Source organism: Dunckerocampus dactyliophorus, chromosome 20, assembly GCF_027744805.1.
Source record: "Dunckerocampus dactyliophorus isolate RoL2022-P2 chromosome 20, RoL_Ddac_1.1, whole genome shotgun sequence".
Lineage (NCBI taxonomy): Eukaryota > Metazoa > Chordata > Actinopteri > Syngnathiformes > Syngnathidae > Dunckerocampus > Dunckerocampus dactyliophorus.
The window spans coordinates 18,556,269-18,572,555 of record NC_072838.1 but is presented as its reverse complement, the minus strand read 5'-3'; the positions used below and the strand labels follow the sequence as shown (position 1 = coordinate 18,572,555).

Genomic DNA, 16,287 nt, shown 5'->3' with positions numbered 1-16,287 from the left:
AAAGGCACACTGCAAATGTTTAATATTTAGGAATGTATTTATTTAGAACGATTTAAGACTTGTACATAAAAGAAAAGCAAAGGAATTAAGTAAAAAATGGCGATGATCATATTGGAGGTCTTGATTAGCTAGTAGTAAAGCTACAGTAGACCCCCCAGTGGTCGCTGGTGAAGCGGCCACAGTCCAGCTTCTCCATGCCCACCAGGGCCATGTGGTCGGGGGCCAAGGTGGACACCCCGTCACGGGCGGCCGGGCGCAGGTAAACGCGGTCAAAGCGGCAGCGGCTGACGTACGGGACGCTCTTGTTGCTGTTGGCAGTGGTGTCCCACGTGTAGCGGCAGTGCTCCTGCTTGCCCAGGCGCTCCCACACGTCACACACGCCGGCGGGCAGGCCCACCTTGGCCACCTGGGCGGGCGGTGCGAGGGACAGTTGGTCATTTTGAATCCAAGTGAACCACACTGCACAGCGGACAAGACAAACCTCCTTGTCTCTGAGATTTGTGTCTCCGCCAAAGAGGACTGTGATGTCGTCGGGCACCTCCCTCATCCTCCGCATCACCTCGCCAAGTTGTTTCATTCGCTCGCCCCCTTGGCCCTTGCAGCTCTCCAGGTGTGACGTCATCAGGCACAGCTTGCTGCCTTTGAAGCTCACCTGGCGGACAAGCAGGAGTTGTTACCGTGGCGACAACAAAACAGACTTGAGCATTTGTTCTGTGTGAGTGCACCTGAGCCACCAGAAGGTTCCTCATCATCCGAGTGGTGGGGTAGGCCACGATCTCACTCTCCAGCAGTTTGACCCGCGCCTTCTTTAGCATCATGCCAGTGAAGTAGCCATCTTCATTGCCTGGTGCGGGAGGAGACACTCTTAAGAAGACACCTTCAAAAGCTTCAGAATCCTCCAAGGTCTACCTTCCAGAATAAGGTAGCTGACGGCCCGTTTCTTCAAATACTGCACATATGGCGGGATGAGCTCCTGCAGGAACACCACGTCAGGTGTGTAGCTGGGGGGGGGGGGGGGGGGGGGGGGGGACAGAGAGAGAGAGAGAGAGAGATTGGCTTACATATCAGTGTGTACATACACTGTGTTACTATGTGTTACAAGCTACATACACAGACAGTCCCATTATAATAGGTTTATGGGTGTTTTTGTGGGGGGCCACCACGAAATAATGTATGGGAAACACTGCATAGAAAATCCAAACAATGACACCAACACGTCTTACAGGGCTAAATAGGAGCACAAGCCTCTGGCGCGCTCTGCCAGGTTCTCCGTGTCCAGTCCGTCCACATTCCAGGAGAGGAGCGACAGCCCAGCGTCGTCGGCATCGGGGGGCTTGCATGACGAGCCGGGACAGTCTGCTGTTAAGTCTATGCTGCGGGGTTACAAGATGATGGCACAAGGTGCACAGATGACAGTAAAATGCTCGCGCTAACACAGTAGCACATGCTGAATGACCTTGGATATACTAACTAGCTATGATACAATGTTTCACTGTAATTGCAGTCTTTACCTCTCTGTTGGGGTTTTTTCCTCAACTTTCTGTCTCTTGGTTGCAGGCTCAGACTCCTTATCTGAAGACCACTCGGCCTCAAACACTTTCTCCAGGTCAGCCTCAAAGAATGCGTTTAAAGCTTTCTATAGATGATGGCACAGACATTTAAACATACGCGCTAATGTTCACGCGTGTGACAAAAAAAGAACAGGTGGAATAATACATAAGGCTGCCAGTGATGTCAGTCATTTCGGAGACACGGAGAAGGGGTAGGGTGTAAACATGTAATCTTCCTGGTTGAGCATGTTTGAAAAATAAACTAACCGCAACCAGTCTTAATGTTTCAACAAGAATGATCTAGAGTAAAAATCCTGTCTTTTTCGCGTACCTCCATATTCCAGTCATTGTCGGCCAAGTAGCACTGAGCCACGCCGCTATCGGTCCCCGCTATGCCGGCAAACTCTTCGCAGAGCCGGGCGCGGCTTTCTTCCAAATCCCCCGCGTCGGACGTTGTAGCCATGCTTTCAAATAAACAAAACGTGTATCATGTTTAAAAGATAAAACGTCCCGACGCTAGCATTGTTGCCGCGCTGTTTATGTTCGCCAGTGTGCGCCAGCGAAATGCTTCCGGGTGGGTTCCTTGCTCCGGGATACTGCCTCACAACTTAGCTATATTACTTTATAGTAAAACTCTAATTATACACCATTGTCTAACTATAACTGTAATGTTAATTTGGAATATAACTGCGATTATATTTACAGTTTGTCGGTCGCAAATATTGTAATGGGATGTCAGTGTATATTTCGGTTTCGACCCGGACGTCTTAGCCTAACGGAAGAACTTTCGGTGTACAATTTTGACATTGCGAGCTTTGGGAGTTTATCATGGCGTCATTGTCTTTAAACACGATAAAGCAAATAATGCGAACCATGGCAGAGTGTTCAGGCTTCGACAGAGTAATGAATAAGGTGGGTATGCATAACGCTAATTTATACCTTTCCCGGGAGAGTTTTGCGGACAAGAAGTGATGCGGCGCTAACCAGCTGTTGCTCACTACTATGGCTGCCATGGTTTGCTCGTCACTTCCCAGGTGGACCTCCTTGCTGCCTCGCCGGGCAAAGTGGTGTGTGAGATGCGGGTGGAAGAGGAGCACACCAACCGGTTAGGGACGATGCACGGCGGACTGACGGCCACCCTGGTGGACATCATCTCCACCCTGGCCATCATGCACAGTGAGAGGGGAGCCCCGGGGGTCAGCGTCGACATGAACATTACGTGAGTTTGTGCACGTTATGAATGTAGTAGTTGTAGTGCAGTCCTTAAAAAAGCAGCACGAGCACTCCTCTCATATACAGGATCTTTGACAAGTGTTGCTGTGAGAGCCAATATACACTGCTAAAAAAAAAAGGGGAACACTCAATTCACACTTTGTCAAAAGTGCTGCGCCATTATTCAGAGTGTCCACTTAGGAAGCAACACAGATTGACAATCATTTTCACAATCTGTTGAGCAAATGGAACAGACAACAGGTGGTGTGTTTTTCCACTTCAATTTTGAGCGTGACTCCAAACCCAGACCTCCATGGGTTAATACATTTGATTTCCTTTGATCATTTTTGTGTGATTTTGTTCCCAGCACATTCAACTATGTAAAAACAAAATTATTTAATAAGAACATTTCATTAATTCAGATCTAGGATGTGTTATTTTTGTGTTCCCTTTATTTTTTTGAGCAGTGTAGAATACAGTATACTGTATATTGGGCGTGGACACACGAGATTGGTTCATCATGTTTCAATCTTGCGAGATCTTGTTACACCCCTAGTATATACGTTTTTGTTTCCCCCACAGATACATGAACGCAGCCAAGGTTGGGGAAGATGTTCTTATTACCGCTCAGGTTCTAAAGCAAGGGCGCACGCTGGCCTTTGCCACTGTGGATTTAACCAACAAGGCCACAGGGAAGCTTATCGCACAAGGAAGACACACCAAACACCTCGGCAGCAGCTGAGCACACTCCGTCACATTGCGTGAACACACATTAACCTTGTAAATATTGACACAGCATTCTAAGAAAGTGAACCATTCACACGCATGCAGTAACATTAAAAAAAAAAAGACGTGGACAAGAGTGTTGCTTTCAGATTTTGCACTGTATTGGTATATGCTCAGCAGTATTGATCAGAACAGAAAAAACAAGTTATTTGCTTCAAACCTTCTCAACTGGACACACTTAAGTGAACAAAAAACAAAAGCATTATTTCATAGTCTTTGACAAGCGAGCCCCAGTTTGATCAAATTATCAGTGAAATGTTAGGTACATTATTATTATTAGTAAGCAAGTGATTTGACTTTTACCAGCAGCCCTCATCTCCAAAAATAATCAAAACATCAGTAGCTTCAGTGATTCTGGTTAAAGTTTGGTGTCCAGCAAAGAACTAGAGAAGCAAGAACTACGCTATGACGTGATAATATTGTTCATGGCTGCTTCCACGCCTTCCTTGGTCAAAGATTGTGCAAAGTTGTTCCAGTAACAGCCCTCCCCCGATCTAGTCTGCACAACTAACAAAAACAACACTTCCACACTCTTCTCTTATGACAACAAGGATAAAGAAGACGTCCACCGTCGTGTTTCCTGTTTGGATGCAACATAAAGAGTTCCTGCCATGGACGACAACACCTGCTGCTGCTGAGAAGAACCACTTCAAAATCAATGTTCGTGCAGGTTCACGGAAAATAACAAATGGATGTTGAAGGGGGATGAAGGGAGGGGTCAAACTGGACAGTAAAAGGGGAGGGAGAGGGCAATCCAAACATGGCAAAGAAGGAGGAGGAATGACAAGGGAGGGGAAAATGAGGAGAATGTAACCAAAATGAAAAGATCCAAGCACAAGTTCAATCTTTTAACAGGTGAGGAAGAGTGCTTCTGAAGGCAGGAAGAGAGTGAGGGAGGGTGCCAAGGGCTCGGCCACTCCCCCTCGCCACATGGGAGGCTTTAGTCAGGCATGTAAGGTCGGAGGTGATCCTCGATGTCTCCCACACCCCAGCATGTGAGCTGGTCCTGGGGCAGGTACAGGCACAGGCTGCACAACTTGAACACTGTGGCCTTGGTTTTAGGAGTCTGCGGACAATCAACGAGATTGGTGCTTTGGGAGGGTGGGTGGCCATAACCACCCGTACATTATAGGGGTCTAACGGTACATGTATTCATAAATCTGATTTTTCGGTAGGATACAGAGGCGTACCAGTACCCCATATGGTACACGTTAGTAGTTAAGGCTAGCAATGGTGTCAAGAGAAGCCAGAGCTTGAAAACTCACTTCCATCATTCAAGTCTCCTGTTTTGCTGTTTACACAAAACCGAAGCATGTTTTGCATTTCGAACCAAACTGTGTTCATGGTACCGTTACACCCCCAGGACACTACACCTGGCAGGTTTTTCATCCTCACCTGTAGGTGGTGTCGATCCATGAAGAGGAACACAGACTGGGTGGGGTTGTTCATGACCATTCCAGCCTTGTCTTTACGAGCCAGAGCATGCAAGCACTGCTTCTCGTAGTCTCCGTGGTGAAATTCAAACTTGGCCTGCAGGCGTAAAATGATAGCATTAGATGCTGTCATACTGTCATACACGAGAACACCACTTTACACCACTTTAGGTACACCAAGTATGGAAAAAAGCCCTTCTTGGGAAAAAAATTACAGACTGAATAGCCCTACTTTATTTAAATATTGTCCTTTTATTTTTAATTAAATCATTTTCTAGAAAGAAATACAACTTTCCTGTAATATTACAAATACGGCAATAAAATTATAACCTCTTGTTTTAAAAAAATAATTTCTACACACAATACACATTCTGGAAAATAGCTTCATTTCTGTGAACATGATTTTATTTTAAAATAAGTTACATGACAAACTAATATTTGAAGTACCGGTACACTTATTTAAAAAACAAACAATCAATCTACCTATTTTTCCTGTAATGTTACAACTATTCCAGTAAAATTACGACATATCCATTCTAGAAAATGATTTTATGATTAAAAAAATACACAAGAAATTAATATTTTAAGAAACTTCTATCATTAAAAAAATCTCATAACAGATTATCAGACAAAAATATGGTTTTATTTTTTGTAAAAAATTACATTTGTATTCCTATGAAATATTTTCCCTTATTCCTTTCCCCTTATTTCTTATTACAATTATTCCAGTAAAATTAAGGCTTTTTCTTTTTAAAATTATATACTTTTTTCTCATTCCTGGCTATACATTCCTAAAATTGTGTTTCATTTTCAGGTTACATTGTGATTTTAATTTTTTTTTAAGCTTTTTGTAAAATGACAGTTGTTTTCTGACTTTTTACTTTCTTGCAAAAAAAACAAACAAAAAACTTTCTCTTACTATGTAAAAATCTGACTATATTCTTGCAGAGCCTAAAGCTGACAGGCTGTCCCCAGATTGTGCAAGTGTACCTAATGTTGTGTCTGCCATGAATGTAACATCTACCTGAACAGGCCTGAAGGGTTCATCATCAGCGCCCTTCCATCTGGAGAAGAGCAGACAGACAATCTTCTCGATGTCGTTGCGTGGCCAAAGGATGAAGTCCATCTCCTGCGTGCAGCCTATCACATCCTGCGGGTGTGAGAACACAGCGGTGCATCACACCATTGCCACCATAAAGGATTCTCCTGGCACTTCACGACCTGCTGCCTACCCTTCGCATGGACTGGTATCGGGGGGCGTGGAGTTGCACCACATCCTTGTGCAGGAGCTCTATGGAACTCTCCAGGGAGTAGCTGGAATCCCGCACACCTCGTAGGATGTTCTCCTCGTAGTTGTTGGTCATCACCGGCACCACTTCAGTGACCTCAAAGAGCGCCGACTTCTTTTTCTGTCAAAACGACGACAAGTGATTATTTATACTGGGGACTGGAAGTGAGTGAGACTTTAGCGGAGACAAACCTTTTCCTTAAAAACAAAGGCTATATAAATCTTGAAGTCGAACTGATCGGCCAAAGATTCCCTTTTCTTCCGCAGCTGAGCACGCAGACGATTTCTTGTTTGGTTTCTCCGCGAGGTCGGATCCCCCATGGTTGGAGTGTGATGGCAACAGTGCCTTGTGTAGAATACGTCTGACCACTCGCTCTACTTTATTTTGTGTGTGTGTGTGTGTGTAATTAGATGGCCGAGAGCTTGCTAGCCTCTGCAGTAACACAACAACTCTGTGAGACAGCCACTAACTACAAACTGAAAAACTCATCAAACGCAGAACTAAGTCATTTTTGCAACAAAGGGCAGTGTTGGAAGGCGGGGGACTTAGATGAAGACTACATCTTCTTGGGTTAGTTGTTCATGAATCCATGTTGCTTTTAAAGCCAAATAAGCTTGACATCAACCTGCCATCACCAGGTTTGGAAGTAAACGAGCAACTCAAAATGTGGCTTGACTAGTTCCCTGTGGAAGATAGGGCCGAAATTACCACCACAGACCCATGGCCAGAGAAATTGAGGACTACAAGGCTAATATTTGGGTCGTCTCAAAGTCCCTCATCCATGGCTGAATGTGTACTTCTCCGTTAGAGACAGATGAGCAGGTTGCCAGATGTTGGCACTGGGTAATATGGAAGGCGGCTTGGTGCCAAAGCAACTGGACATTTCCCTGGCCCTCATTTGGCACACAGCCTGCTGCTGGTGGTCATGCCGTATTTTTAGCACACTAGCTAGGCCGAGCTAGCAAGCTAACCTTTTCCCACTTCCGGCAGTAGTCAGCGACAAAAAGCTACATCTTATCTTCCAGGTTGTTGGCTCGACCGGGGGCGTCCGTGTGAGAGTGAGGACTCGCTGGCGTTTACATTTCTTTAATTTTCCTTTTACATTCTCCTCGCCCAAGCCCAGCGTGACTTTTTTTGTGTGACGCGAACACCCGCAGGCTATGATAAGCTAAGCTAACTAGCAGCGCCTGAGCTCAACATTTTAGCTAGCTTCGCTCGTCGTCGACAACTTGGTGGGCACAATTTCGGCCTGGTTATCAACAGCCAACCCGATAAACAATTCCCCTTTATCTTTTCTTTCAACTGCTTGAAGTTTCGGTGATCTCTTCCTCCGTCGTCACAAGCTCGCCCTGTCGCATGCCATGTCAAGATAAATCGACAATCCAGCTGGAGTCCCCCGTTCTTTCAGTCGACGAGCGGCGTGATCTGTCTCCCGGCGGCGGGCCCATTATTCACTTCACGGCGTTGTCGTCCAACGTTTTTTGTCCCCCTTCGCGTTCTGTGCGTTTTGTTGTTTGTGAGGAGCAGCTAATAATGGCGAGCACACACACACACAAAACAACAAGCTCGCTTGTCCAAAATGGCCGACCAAGAGGAAGAGGAACGTGACGTGTGTGACCGGTGACCACGAGAGGCGGGGGAAACCAAGTCACGTGACCACAATGGGCGTATTTAAAGTGACTGGCGGGAGCCGTTGTGAATGACTCGTTAAACTGCCAGCGTCGTCTATTGGCTTTTATTACCGGTAAGTCGACTAAAAGGAAGTATAACGCCATTAAAATTGTTTATCTGTTTTCTAATTTGATCGTACTAATAAGATAACTATTGTTGGCACAAATTGGCTTCTTGAAACCTTTGTTGGTTAATTAAACTCGACACAACTTTTGCTAGGCCAACGAATCAGCTTTGTAGGTAGTTACACTTCCGGTGCCGTTTACGCCTAATTTTAAACAAAATAATAAGCTAGACGAAGCGGTTTACGGGCATTGTGCTTTTTAATCACCAGGCTTGTGGGAGGAAATGAGTTTCAGTGGCAAAGTGAGACAACACGGCCCAGCGAGGTCCAACGAAAACGCTAAAGTGAGCGTAAAGGTGAGCAACAAGCTATAAACTCAACAAACCTGCCTCGTGGGTTTGCGCTAGGACATGTAAAGTGTGGTTTTAGTTAAGATTAAAACGTGACAAGATTTATACTTTTCCAGAGGGAAAATGGAGCATAGCTCTTCAGTAAGGAAATAAACTTTCCTCTTGATTCAGGCAAGCTTTTATTTATGACGTAGCGCAAAGCAGAGCAGCTCATTTAAATTAGTTTTTTCTCGTACATTTTATGACTGTTCTCGAAATATTAGTTTTTTTCCCTCAAATTTACTCTATTCCTGAAATCTCTAATATTTTAATACTCCGTAACAGGCATTGCCTGTGACAGCTATGAAAAGGGGACTTACCGGTACAACTTTATTTTTCTTGTAAACTTACAACTTAACTCTCGTAAATGTATGACTTTACTCTCGAAATCTCAGATTTGTTTTCAGTGTGGCCCCAATGCTCCGTCGTATGTTGCAATATGTTGGCTTATTGTTTTTCATTGTAATGTTCGTCTCGCCCTTGTGTACCATCTCGTGACACTTCTAGTAGTACTATTCTAGTATAAAATACAGTTCTTTCAGTCCCCTTTTTAATTATTGACGTTTGCGTCTAAAAACTTGTGTTTTTTTTTTTTTTTGCTCCAGAAGGAGTTAAATGAACACAGTCAGTGTTGCCTTAAACATTTACAGTGATGGGAGCTGGACGCCTCATTTTTCCCACGCTTGTCTACAAGTATTCTTGTTGTACACATCATCATGGTGACCGTTTAGCTCTTCTAACTTTGTCCCCAGAGCTTTTTCTCCCAACCCCCAAAGGCGATGGGCTCATCCAGACCGATGCTGCAGGTCCTGCAACCCGTGGCCGTCAACACACAAGTGGGAAAGACAAGTCAGGTGTGTAGCACCCGGAAATCGCTCCGGTATTGTAGGTCTTTCTCTTTTTTTTTTTTTTTTTTTTTTTTAAGGCTGGAAAGAGCATCCCCAAACGCAAACAGTGGAGTGCGGAGCAAAGCCGAGGCCTGAAGAGGGTGAAGGTGGAAGTGAAATCGACACAGACCGACGCAGTTTCCACTTTGAATGACTGTGCCTCCGACGCCTACGAGCTTATGGTGAAAGGTGAGCGGCCGTGACTGACGACGACCCCTTCTCCAAATTACCTTTTTGACGAGTGCACTTTTTCCAGAAACGCCACCTCCCGCCTACTGGAAAGAGGTGGCGGAGGAGCGTCGCAAGGCTTTGTTCGATGTTCTACAGGAGAACGAGAAGGTGAGTTGATTGCGGAGAGGCTTTGAGCTGTTTCCGCGCCCTTGTCCCTGGCCGCTATCAGGACCCAACTATTCTTTTGTCCACTAGTTGCACAAGCATATCGAGGCCAAAGATGAGCAGATAGCTCGGCTGAAGGATGAGAATGACGAACTGCAGGAGCTAGCCGAGCATGTTCAGTACATGGCTGACATGATTGAGGTACAAAAGGTTCCACAGTAGCGCATTAGAAGTGTCGTCCCAAATCTAGCATTCATGCTGGAATTTAGACCATTTAAAAGCATTCTTTGTCTGTAGCTTTCATGCAAATGTGCTGTTGTGGCGCAAACAAGTGACTAGATGACTTGTTCTCCACGCAGAGGCTGACCGGGAAGAGTCCAGACAGCCTGGAGGAAATAAGGGGGCTCGCCCTTGATCAGGAGGACAAAGCGGAGGATGGAGCGAACGAAGAGTCAGATTGCAGTGAGGCGGAAGAGGAGCAAACTTCAGACCAAGATCAGGATTAACGGACATCACAAAGGATACTTGACTCTTTGGAAGCTGCTACAAGTTGACAAGTAAATTCATTCAGCTGTGAATGTAAGGGTGTGCTTTGGACCACTTATTTTGCACAATTTGAATCCGACTCCAAACGAGCCACAAAGTCTGACCTGGATAATGAAAGTGGAATGGCGGCCGAGCAGCGAGTCTTGCTCATGACTCAATTGTCTTGTTAAACGTCACCTGGGTTATTTCATGTTGCAACAAAAGCAAGCATTTTAATTTTATTTTTTTAATATAAATATAAACGCTCCCCCCCCCCCATACTGGCATTTACCAAAAGCCACCCCCCTTCACCGTGACACTGATGTACATACTGTAATTTTAAAATAAACACTTTTACAACAATCTTTGCCTTTTTTGGGAGGTTTCCTGTTTTAATTGAAATTGCTGATGAGGCCACATTAAGAAGTTCAAGGCTACAGGAGCCGCAGATGCTAATCCCACCAAATGTATTTAAAGGTAAAAAAAAATACCATTCCATTTTCCTCTGCTTATCCAGGTCGCGGGGGCAGCAGTCTCAGTAGGGAAGCCCAGACTTCCCGGTCCCCGACCACCTCCTCCAGCTCCATCGGGAGGACACCAAGGTGTTCCCAGGCCAGCTGTGAGACACAATCCCTCCAGCGTGTCCTAGGTCTTCCCCGGGGCCTTCTCCCGGCTGGGCATGCCCGAAACACCTCACCAGGGAGGCGTCCGGGAGGCATCCGGACTAGATGCCCGAGCCACCTTAGCTGGCTCCTCCCCATGTGAAGGAGCAGCGGCTCTACTCTGAGCTCCTCCCGGATAACCGAGCTCCTCACCCTGTCTCTTAAAAAAAATACTCTTTAAACGTAGGTACTAGGGTAAAGTAGGTACTAGGGTAAAGTAATTGCAGTAATTTATCATTTATTGCAGTAGAAAAAAAATGAGGGCAAAGGAATTATGCAATTAGTAGTCTCTCAAGACTAAAGCATGACAAGATTTTTCTCTTAAGGAAAAAATTGTCTCGAGGGCACTAGGCCTGGGTCGATAAATTAATCACTCGTGCAATAAATGAAAATAAAATTTTTGCCAGCCTCAATATATTGCCATGTGCAACATCTCTACATAGCTGGCTGCCATTTCAAGATTCAAGAGAGTTTTATTGTCATATGCATAGTAAAACGGGTAGTTCTGCTATGCAATGAAATTCTTATTCTGTTCATTCTCCCAAGAAAAGAAAGAAAACACAAGAAAGAATAAGAACATAAGAAACATAAATACCAATAAATTAAGCAACAACAACAGAAGAGACATTAATACAGATATAAATAAATAAATAAATAAATAAATGAATAAATAAAGTGCTATGAGTGTGTGCTTGTGTTGCGTGCGGCGTGTGTGAGTGCTTCGTTGAGAAGCCTGATGGCCTGTGGGTAAAAGCTGTTTGCCAGCCTTGTGGTCCTGGACTTCAAACTCCTGTAGCGTCTGCCTGACGGTAGGAGTGTGAATAATGAGTGTTGTGGATGTGTGCTGTCCTTGATGAGGTTGTGTGTTCTTCGTAGGACTCTAGATGTATAAATGTCTTGCAGTGAGGGGAGGGCTGCCCCAACAATGTTCTGTGAGGTCTTGATCACCCGCTGGAGTGCCTTCCTATCACGTGTTGTACAGTTACCGTACCAAACAGTGATGGAGGCGGTAAGGACACTTTCCATAGTGCATCTGTAGAAGCAACTCAGGATTGTGGTGGACATGCCAAATTTCCTCAGTCTTCTCAGGAAGTACAGTCTCCTTTGGGACTTCTTCATCATTTGTTGGGTGTTGTGAGACCAGGTGAGGTCCTCGCTGATGTGTGTGCCAAGGAACTTGAAGGTTTTCACCCTCTCCACCTCAGTCTCATCAATAAACAGGGGTCTATGCGGCTCCTTTTCCCTTGTTCTTGGGTCGATGATCATCTCTTTAGTCTTATCTGTATTGAGAAGGAGATTGTTATCACGACACCAAGCTATGAGGTCCGCCACCTCTCTTCTGTATGATGTTTCAACACCACCAGTGATCAGTCCGATGACTGTAGTGTCATCCGCAAATTTAATGATGCTGGTGTTGTTCTGGGAGGCCACGCAATCGTAGGTGAAGAGCGTGTAGAGGAGTGGACTCAGCACACACCCCTGTGGGGTCCCAGTGCTCACAATTCTTGAGCTGGATGTGCGATTGTGGACTCTGACTGACTGGGGTCTGCCTGTGAGAAAGTTAAACACCCAGTTACAGAGGGAGGGTGACAGGCCAAGTGTGAGGAGCTTACTTGTGAGTTTGTGGGGGCTGACTGTATTAAAAGCAGAGCTATAGTCTATAAATAGCATTCTGACGTATGTGTCCTGGCCCTGTAGGTGAGAAAGGGCTGTGTGGATGGCAGTGTTGACTGCATCATCCGTGGACCGGTTCTGGCGATATGCAAACTGTAGAGGGTCCACAGTTGCCGGGATGCTCTTTTTGATGTGGGTCATGACTATTCTTTCAAAGCACTTCATAACAATAGGAGTGAGTGCTATAGGGCGATAGTCATTCAAGCAGGTCACGTTGCTCTTCTTGGGTACGGGCACTATGGTGGTGGACTTAAAGCAGGTCGGTACAGATGCTTGTGCAAGCGACAGGTTAAATATGTCAGCAAGCACATCAGCTAGCTCTGATGAGCAAACCCGAAGTGCACGTCCTGGGATGTTGTCTGGGCCTGCTGCTTTTCGTGGGTTTGTTTTGTTTAGAACCCTGCGCACATCAGCTGATGTCACCATGAGAGGTGAGTCCTGTGTGCTCCCCAAGTCCAGCCACCCTCTCTGCTCATCAGAAGTTTGGGTGTCAAAGCGGGCATAGAACTCGTTCAGCTCATCTGGAAGTGTGGTTTGGCTGGACGTGGCTACGCTACTCTGCTGTCGATAGTCTGTGATGTGCTGGAGCCCCGCCCACATGCGCCGAGGGTCTGAGGTGGAATAGTAGCCCTCCAGCTTCTGTCTGTACTGTCTTTTGGCCTCTCGTATGGACCTCCTCAGGTCATATCTGGCCTTTTTGTAGTCATCAGCGGTGCCCATGACAAATGCAGTCGAACGAGCACGTAGCTTAGCCCTTACATCACAGTTCATCCACTGTTTTTGGTTAGGGTATTTTCTGTAATACTTGGTGGTGCTAACAGTCTCTATACATGTGCTAATGTAGCCAGTAACAGCAGAAGCATATTCATCCAAATCAACAGTACAATCTTCCCTCCCCGCTGCAGTTTTAAACAAATCCCAGTTTGTGCAGCCAAAGCAGTCCTGAAGTACTTGATCAGTTTCTTCATTCCACACTTTAACTGCTGTACGTACAGGGGGAGCTTGTTTGAGAAGTTGTCTGTATGTTGGATAAAGGAATATAGAGATGTGGTCAGCCTTTCCAAAGTGGGGTCTTGGAACAGCCTTCAAAGCACCTTTCATGTTGCTGTACACTTGGTCCAGGATGTTATTTTCCCTTGTGGGAAAGCTTACATGCCGCCCCCACGCGACCTTAAGTTCCATTGAAGGATCATGATGGTGGAAAACATCTCAGGTGGGATCTCCTTGTCATGCCAGTAACATTGGAAGCCATCAGGACCGTCAAGGGAGAATAAAATTAACCCTATCCATAACCCCTAACCCTAATTCCAGTTTTGTGGCGGTGGAGACAAGACCTTTAAAGACTTTTTTTTTTTTTTTAACCCGTAAAAGGCGTCTGGTGGTTTCTGTACTGCACTCGGCACCAGTAACAACCTTCATTTGGGCCCAGGATGGTCCCGCGTCTTGACGGACAGCCAATGGGATCCTGTGGCTCATTTTGTTGGCTCTACCACTTGACATTTTTGTTCCATGAGCCTCAGGATGTGTGAAGAAGTTTGAGATGACAGGTCTTACTGCATCCAACCTCAGCAGCAACAGTGCATTAAGCAGCTCAACAATCCCACCGCCTTCAAAGACAGAAAGCTGTTTTGCCTTTGCCATCAAGAAGACAGTGTAAATACCTGACACTAATCACATTCAACCCACATTTTTACCAACATTTTGCTTTTTAAAGGCTGTGCTCTTAAACTTGATGGGCTGCTGAACAGCCTATTTCACTTTAATGCTTGTTAAAAGACTTTAAAATATGTTTAAAATTTTTTTCATTAGTTTTTGCATTTTGAAGCTCTACTTAGAACCTCTTTAAGATCCAACAGTGCAAAGCGTAAATTCTTGCAAGTTTTTCAACTGGTGTCATGAGTGTACAATACGCTATATGCAAGGTTTGGGACGCGTTGACAAAATCCTCCACAGTGTTGCATTTGTGCAAAAATAAAGTTTATTGCAACTTTTTCACGAGCAGAACAAATACTGCTGCGATACCACAGAGATGGATCCAAGTCAACAGTTCAAACTGCTTTCTGTCATTCAAGACGTGTGGAGTTAACAAAGCTTTCCAGAACACGGGTCAACTGAAAGTTATTTCAAAGACTAAAAAAAACTCAAGCAGCTCACTTTTACAACCAAATATTGTTCTGCCACATCCGGGGAGAAATAAAATGTTAAAAACGTGGACCATATTTGCCAAAAAGCATTTAGTCGTAACTTCCCCACATTTACAGGTTACACAAAAGGGGAAAAAATCATACATTTCATAAAAGTGTGACTTGTTTGGACTTCATATGACTTTAGAAGCACTCAGTGGGTCATTTTAGCTGTGCTTGGAAAGGCTTTCATCATATTCTGGCCAAAATGCGTAAAAATACATTCGCCTTCTCAATAAAATGCTTTTCCTTGGGTTCTAAGAAGTCTCTGCAATTACGTAAATAATTATTCACTCCAGGGAATATAAATCTATTTGCTTTCTCAATCTTTCTCCAAAATAATAAATCTAGAATATATTCACAATTCCAATTAAAAGTTAAGCATGAGTGACATCACATAACAACAGAGGACATTTTTTAATATGTAAAATAAAAAAACAACAACAGCAGAGAACATAAATATACAACCCATATACACAAAGTCCCCTGTGATTCATACAGGAGAATGTTATTAGAATGGTGTGAATAATAAATAAGATGTGATTCAGTAGTACAATTCAAAAGTTGAGAATTTTAGGATGCCAAGCATGGAAAGAAGAACCTCCCCCTTCTCAGTTGTGCTCTAAAATTAAGTAAAAAAAGAAAAAAAAAGAAGCCATGCCTCTTTTAGGACGGCTGATGTAAAAAAAAAAATTAAAATAATAAAAAAAAAAAGCGCCCGTCCCGTTTCTGTGAGACCTGCCAGGGCACGTTCATCACATACTTATGTACACACAGAATTGCACTTGAAAAACTGCACGTTTAAGAAGATGCAAAGAGGGCCTTGCTTTGTCCTCACACGCAACACACACACACACACACACACACACACATCACCCTGAAACATTGTAGAACTGAAATATACATCACGGAACAAAGCAGCACATGAGGGTGGCTGTGTGTTTACAAGTGCAAAAAGAAGTGAAGCTTTCACAGTAAAAACGTTGATGAAGTGAGGGAGTGCGGAGTGAATGCGATGGCGGGTGTGCTCTCCAGTTACAAGCCAAAAAAATGTGTATATGCGTGTGTGTTTGTGTGTGCGTTCCCTAGGGGGCATCAGTGAGGCCGCTAGCAGGCTTCCCGACGAGGAGGAGTTTTTTGTTTTTCTTTCGTGTGGCACGTGTGGCTCAGAAGGCGGTGGTGACAGCGTTCCCTCGCCGGGTGCCCAAACGCATCATTTCACCCGGTACCGTGTCCAGCTGCTCATAGGCCAGACGCCCCTCCTCACCTGCCAAAAACACACACACACATCATGTGTTCTCTTGTAATATTTGTTATTAATTAGTGGTTAACTTATTTTTACACTTGGATTTGCCCTACGGCTTCCTTTTATTATTAAGAGAGCTTAACTTCTTTTTACACTGCAACTTAAAACTTAAACTTGTCCATAGAGTTAATGAAGGTGTTGTGATGGCTGCGTTTTGACCCTGGAAAGGACTAATTCCATTTCCATTCTTTTCTATGGGGAAAAAAACCCTGGCAGAGGTAATAATGATGCACGTTTGAAGAAATCAGCTTTCTCTTTCCATCTTTCATCATGGAAATCACACCCGGCTCCATGTGCATTTGAAAATAAGGGAAATTCAT

The 16,287-nt window shown here is 44.7% G+C and overlaps 5 protein-coding genes across 17 annotated transcripts in view; 2 read left to right on the top strand and 3 right to left on the bottom strand.

Moving 5' to 3' along the window:
* Positions 1 to 35: 35 nt before the first annotated feature.
* tdp2b (tyrosyl-DNA phosphodiesterase 2b) lies at positions 36 to 2,129 on the bottom strand. The gene is made up of 7 exons (XM_054764057.1): positions 1,882 to 2,129; positions 1,512 to 1,636; positions 1,224 to 1,373; positions 910 to 1,001; positions 726 to 844; positions 482 to 652; positions 36 to 406 (listed from the first exon to the last, which is right to left on the bottom strand). The coding sequence occupies exons 1-7, from the start codon at positions 2,011 to 2,013 to the stop codon at positions 125 to 127; spliced, it is 1,071 nt and encodes a 356-aa protein (XP_054620032.1). The 5' UTR covers positions 2,014 to 2,129; the 3' UTR covers positions 36 to 124.
* Positions 2,130 to 2,297: 168 nt separating this feature from the next.
* Positions 2,298 to 4,260, top strand: acot13 (acyl-CoA thioesterase 13). The gene is made up of 3 exons (XM_054764536.1): positions 2,298 to 2,462; positions 2,585 to 2,769; positions 3,345 to 4,260. The coding sequence occupies exons 1-3, from the start codon at positions 2,379 to 2,381 to the stop codon at positions 3,502 to 3,504; spliced, it is 429 nt and encodes a 142-aa protein (XP_054620511.1). The 5' UTR covers positions 2,298 to 2,378; the 3' UTR covers positions 3,505 to 4,260.
* On the bottom strand, positions 3,275 to 7,875 carry c20h6orf62 (chromosome 20 C6orf62 homolog). The gene is made up of 5 exons (XM_054764534.1): positions 6,462 to 7,875; positions 6,214 to 6,390; positions 6,006 to 6,131; positions 4,944 to 5,078; positions 3,275 to 4,614 (listed from the first exon to the last, which is right to left on the bottom strand). The coding sequence occupies exons 1-5, from the start codon at positions 6,588 to 6,590 to the stop codon at positions 4,489 to 4,491; spliced, it is 693 nt and encodes a 230-aa protein (XP_054620509.1). The 5' UTR covers positions 6,591 to 7,875; the 3' UTR covers positions 3,275 to 4,488.
* On the top strand, positions 7,168 to 10,494 carry gmnn (geminin DNA replication inhibitor). The gene is made up of 7 exons (XM_054764535.1): positions 7,168 to 8,014; positions 8,276 to 8,361; positions 9,147 to 9,248; positions 9,320 to 9,470; positions 9,538 to 9,620; positions 9,708 to 9,818; positions 9,977 to 10,494. The coding sequence occupies exons 2-7, from the start codon at positions 8,290 to 8,292 to the stop codon at positions 10,121 to 10,123; spliced, it is 666 nt and encodes a 221-aa protein (XP_054620510.1). The 5' UTR covers positions 7,168 to 8,014; positions 8,276 to 8,289; the 3' UTR covers positions 10,124 to 10,494.
* A 3,944-nt stretch (positions 10,495 to 14,438) lies between these two features.
* The window catches only part of ripor2 (RHO family interacting cell polarization regulator 2), a 55,837-nt gene continuing 53,988 nt past the window's right edge, over positions 14,439 to 16,287 (bottom strand). For all 13 annotated transcript variants that reach the window (XM_054764381.1, XM_054764383.1, XM_054764386.1 and 10 more), the window contains one exon: positions 14,439 to 15,928. In XM_054764381.1, coding sequence (XP_054620356.1) covers positions 15,828 to 15,928 — 101 coding nt within the window. In that variant the 3' untranslated portion in view covers positions 14,439 to 15,827. The remainder of the gene's footprint in view (positions 15,929 to 16,287) is intronic.

Excerpts from the sequence above, each read along its gene's own strand:
- c20h6orf62 (XM_054764534.1), bottom strand. The coding sequence starts at position 6,590 with ATGGGGGATCCGACCTCGCGGAGAAACCAAACAAGAAATCGTCTGCGT. Across the intron at positions 6,391-6,461 it reads CCTTTGTTTTTAAGGAAAAG|AAAAAGAAGTCGGCGCTCTT; the intron begins GTTTGTCTCCGC and ends TCGTTTTGACAG. Across the intron at positions 5,079-6,005 it reads AACCCTTCAGGCCTGTTCAG|GCCAAGTTTGAATTTCACCA; the intron begins GTAGATGTTACA and ends TTACGCCTGCAG.
- gmnn (XM_054764535.1), top strand. The coding sequence starts at position 8,290 with ATGAGTTTCAGTGGCAAAGTGAGACAACACGGCCCAGCGAGGTCCAAC. Across the intron at positions 9,249-9,319 it reads AAGTGGGAAAGACAAGTCAG|GCTGGAAAGAGCATCCCCAA; the intron begins GTGTGTAGCACC and ends TTTTTTTTTAAG. Across the intron at positions 9,819-9,976 it reads ACATGGCTGACATGATTGAG|AGGCTGACCGGGAAGAGTCC; the intron begins GTACAAAAGGTT and ends TTCTCCACGCAG.
- acot13 (XM_054764536.1), top strand. The coding sequence starts at position 2,379 with ATGGCGTCATTGTCTTTAAACACGATAAAGCAAATAATGCGAACCATG. Across the intron at positions 2,463-2,584 it reads TCGACAGAGTAATGAATAAG|GTGGACCTCCTTGCTGCCTC; the intron begins GTGGGTATGCAT and ends GTCACTTCCCAG. Across the intron at positions 2,770-3,344 it reads AGCGTCGACATGAACATTAC|ATACATGAACGCAGCCAAGG; the intron begins GTGAGTTTGTGC and ends TTTCCCCCACAG.
- tdp2b (XM_054764057.1), bottom strand. The coding sequence starts at position 2,013 with ATGGCTACAACGTCCGACGCGGGGGATTTGGAAGAAAGCCGCGCCCGG. Across the intron at positions 1,637-1,881 it reads ACAATGACTGGAATATGGAG|AAAGCTTTAAACGCATTCTT; the intron begins GTACGCGAAAAA and ends CATCATCTATAG. Across the intron at positions 1,002-1,223 it reads TTGTGCTCCTATTTAGCCCT|CTACACACCTGACGTGGTGT; the intron begins GTAAGACGTGTT and ends CCCCCCCCCCAG.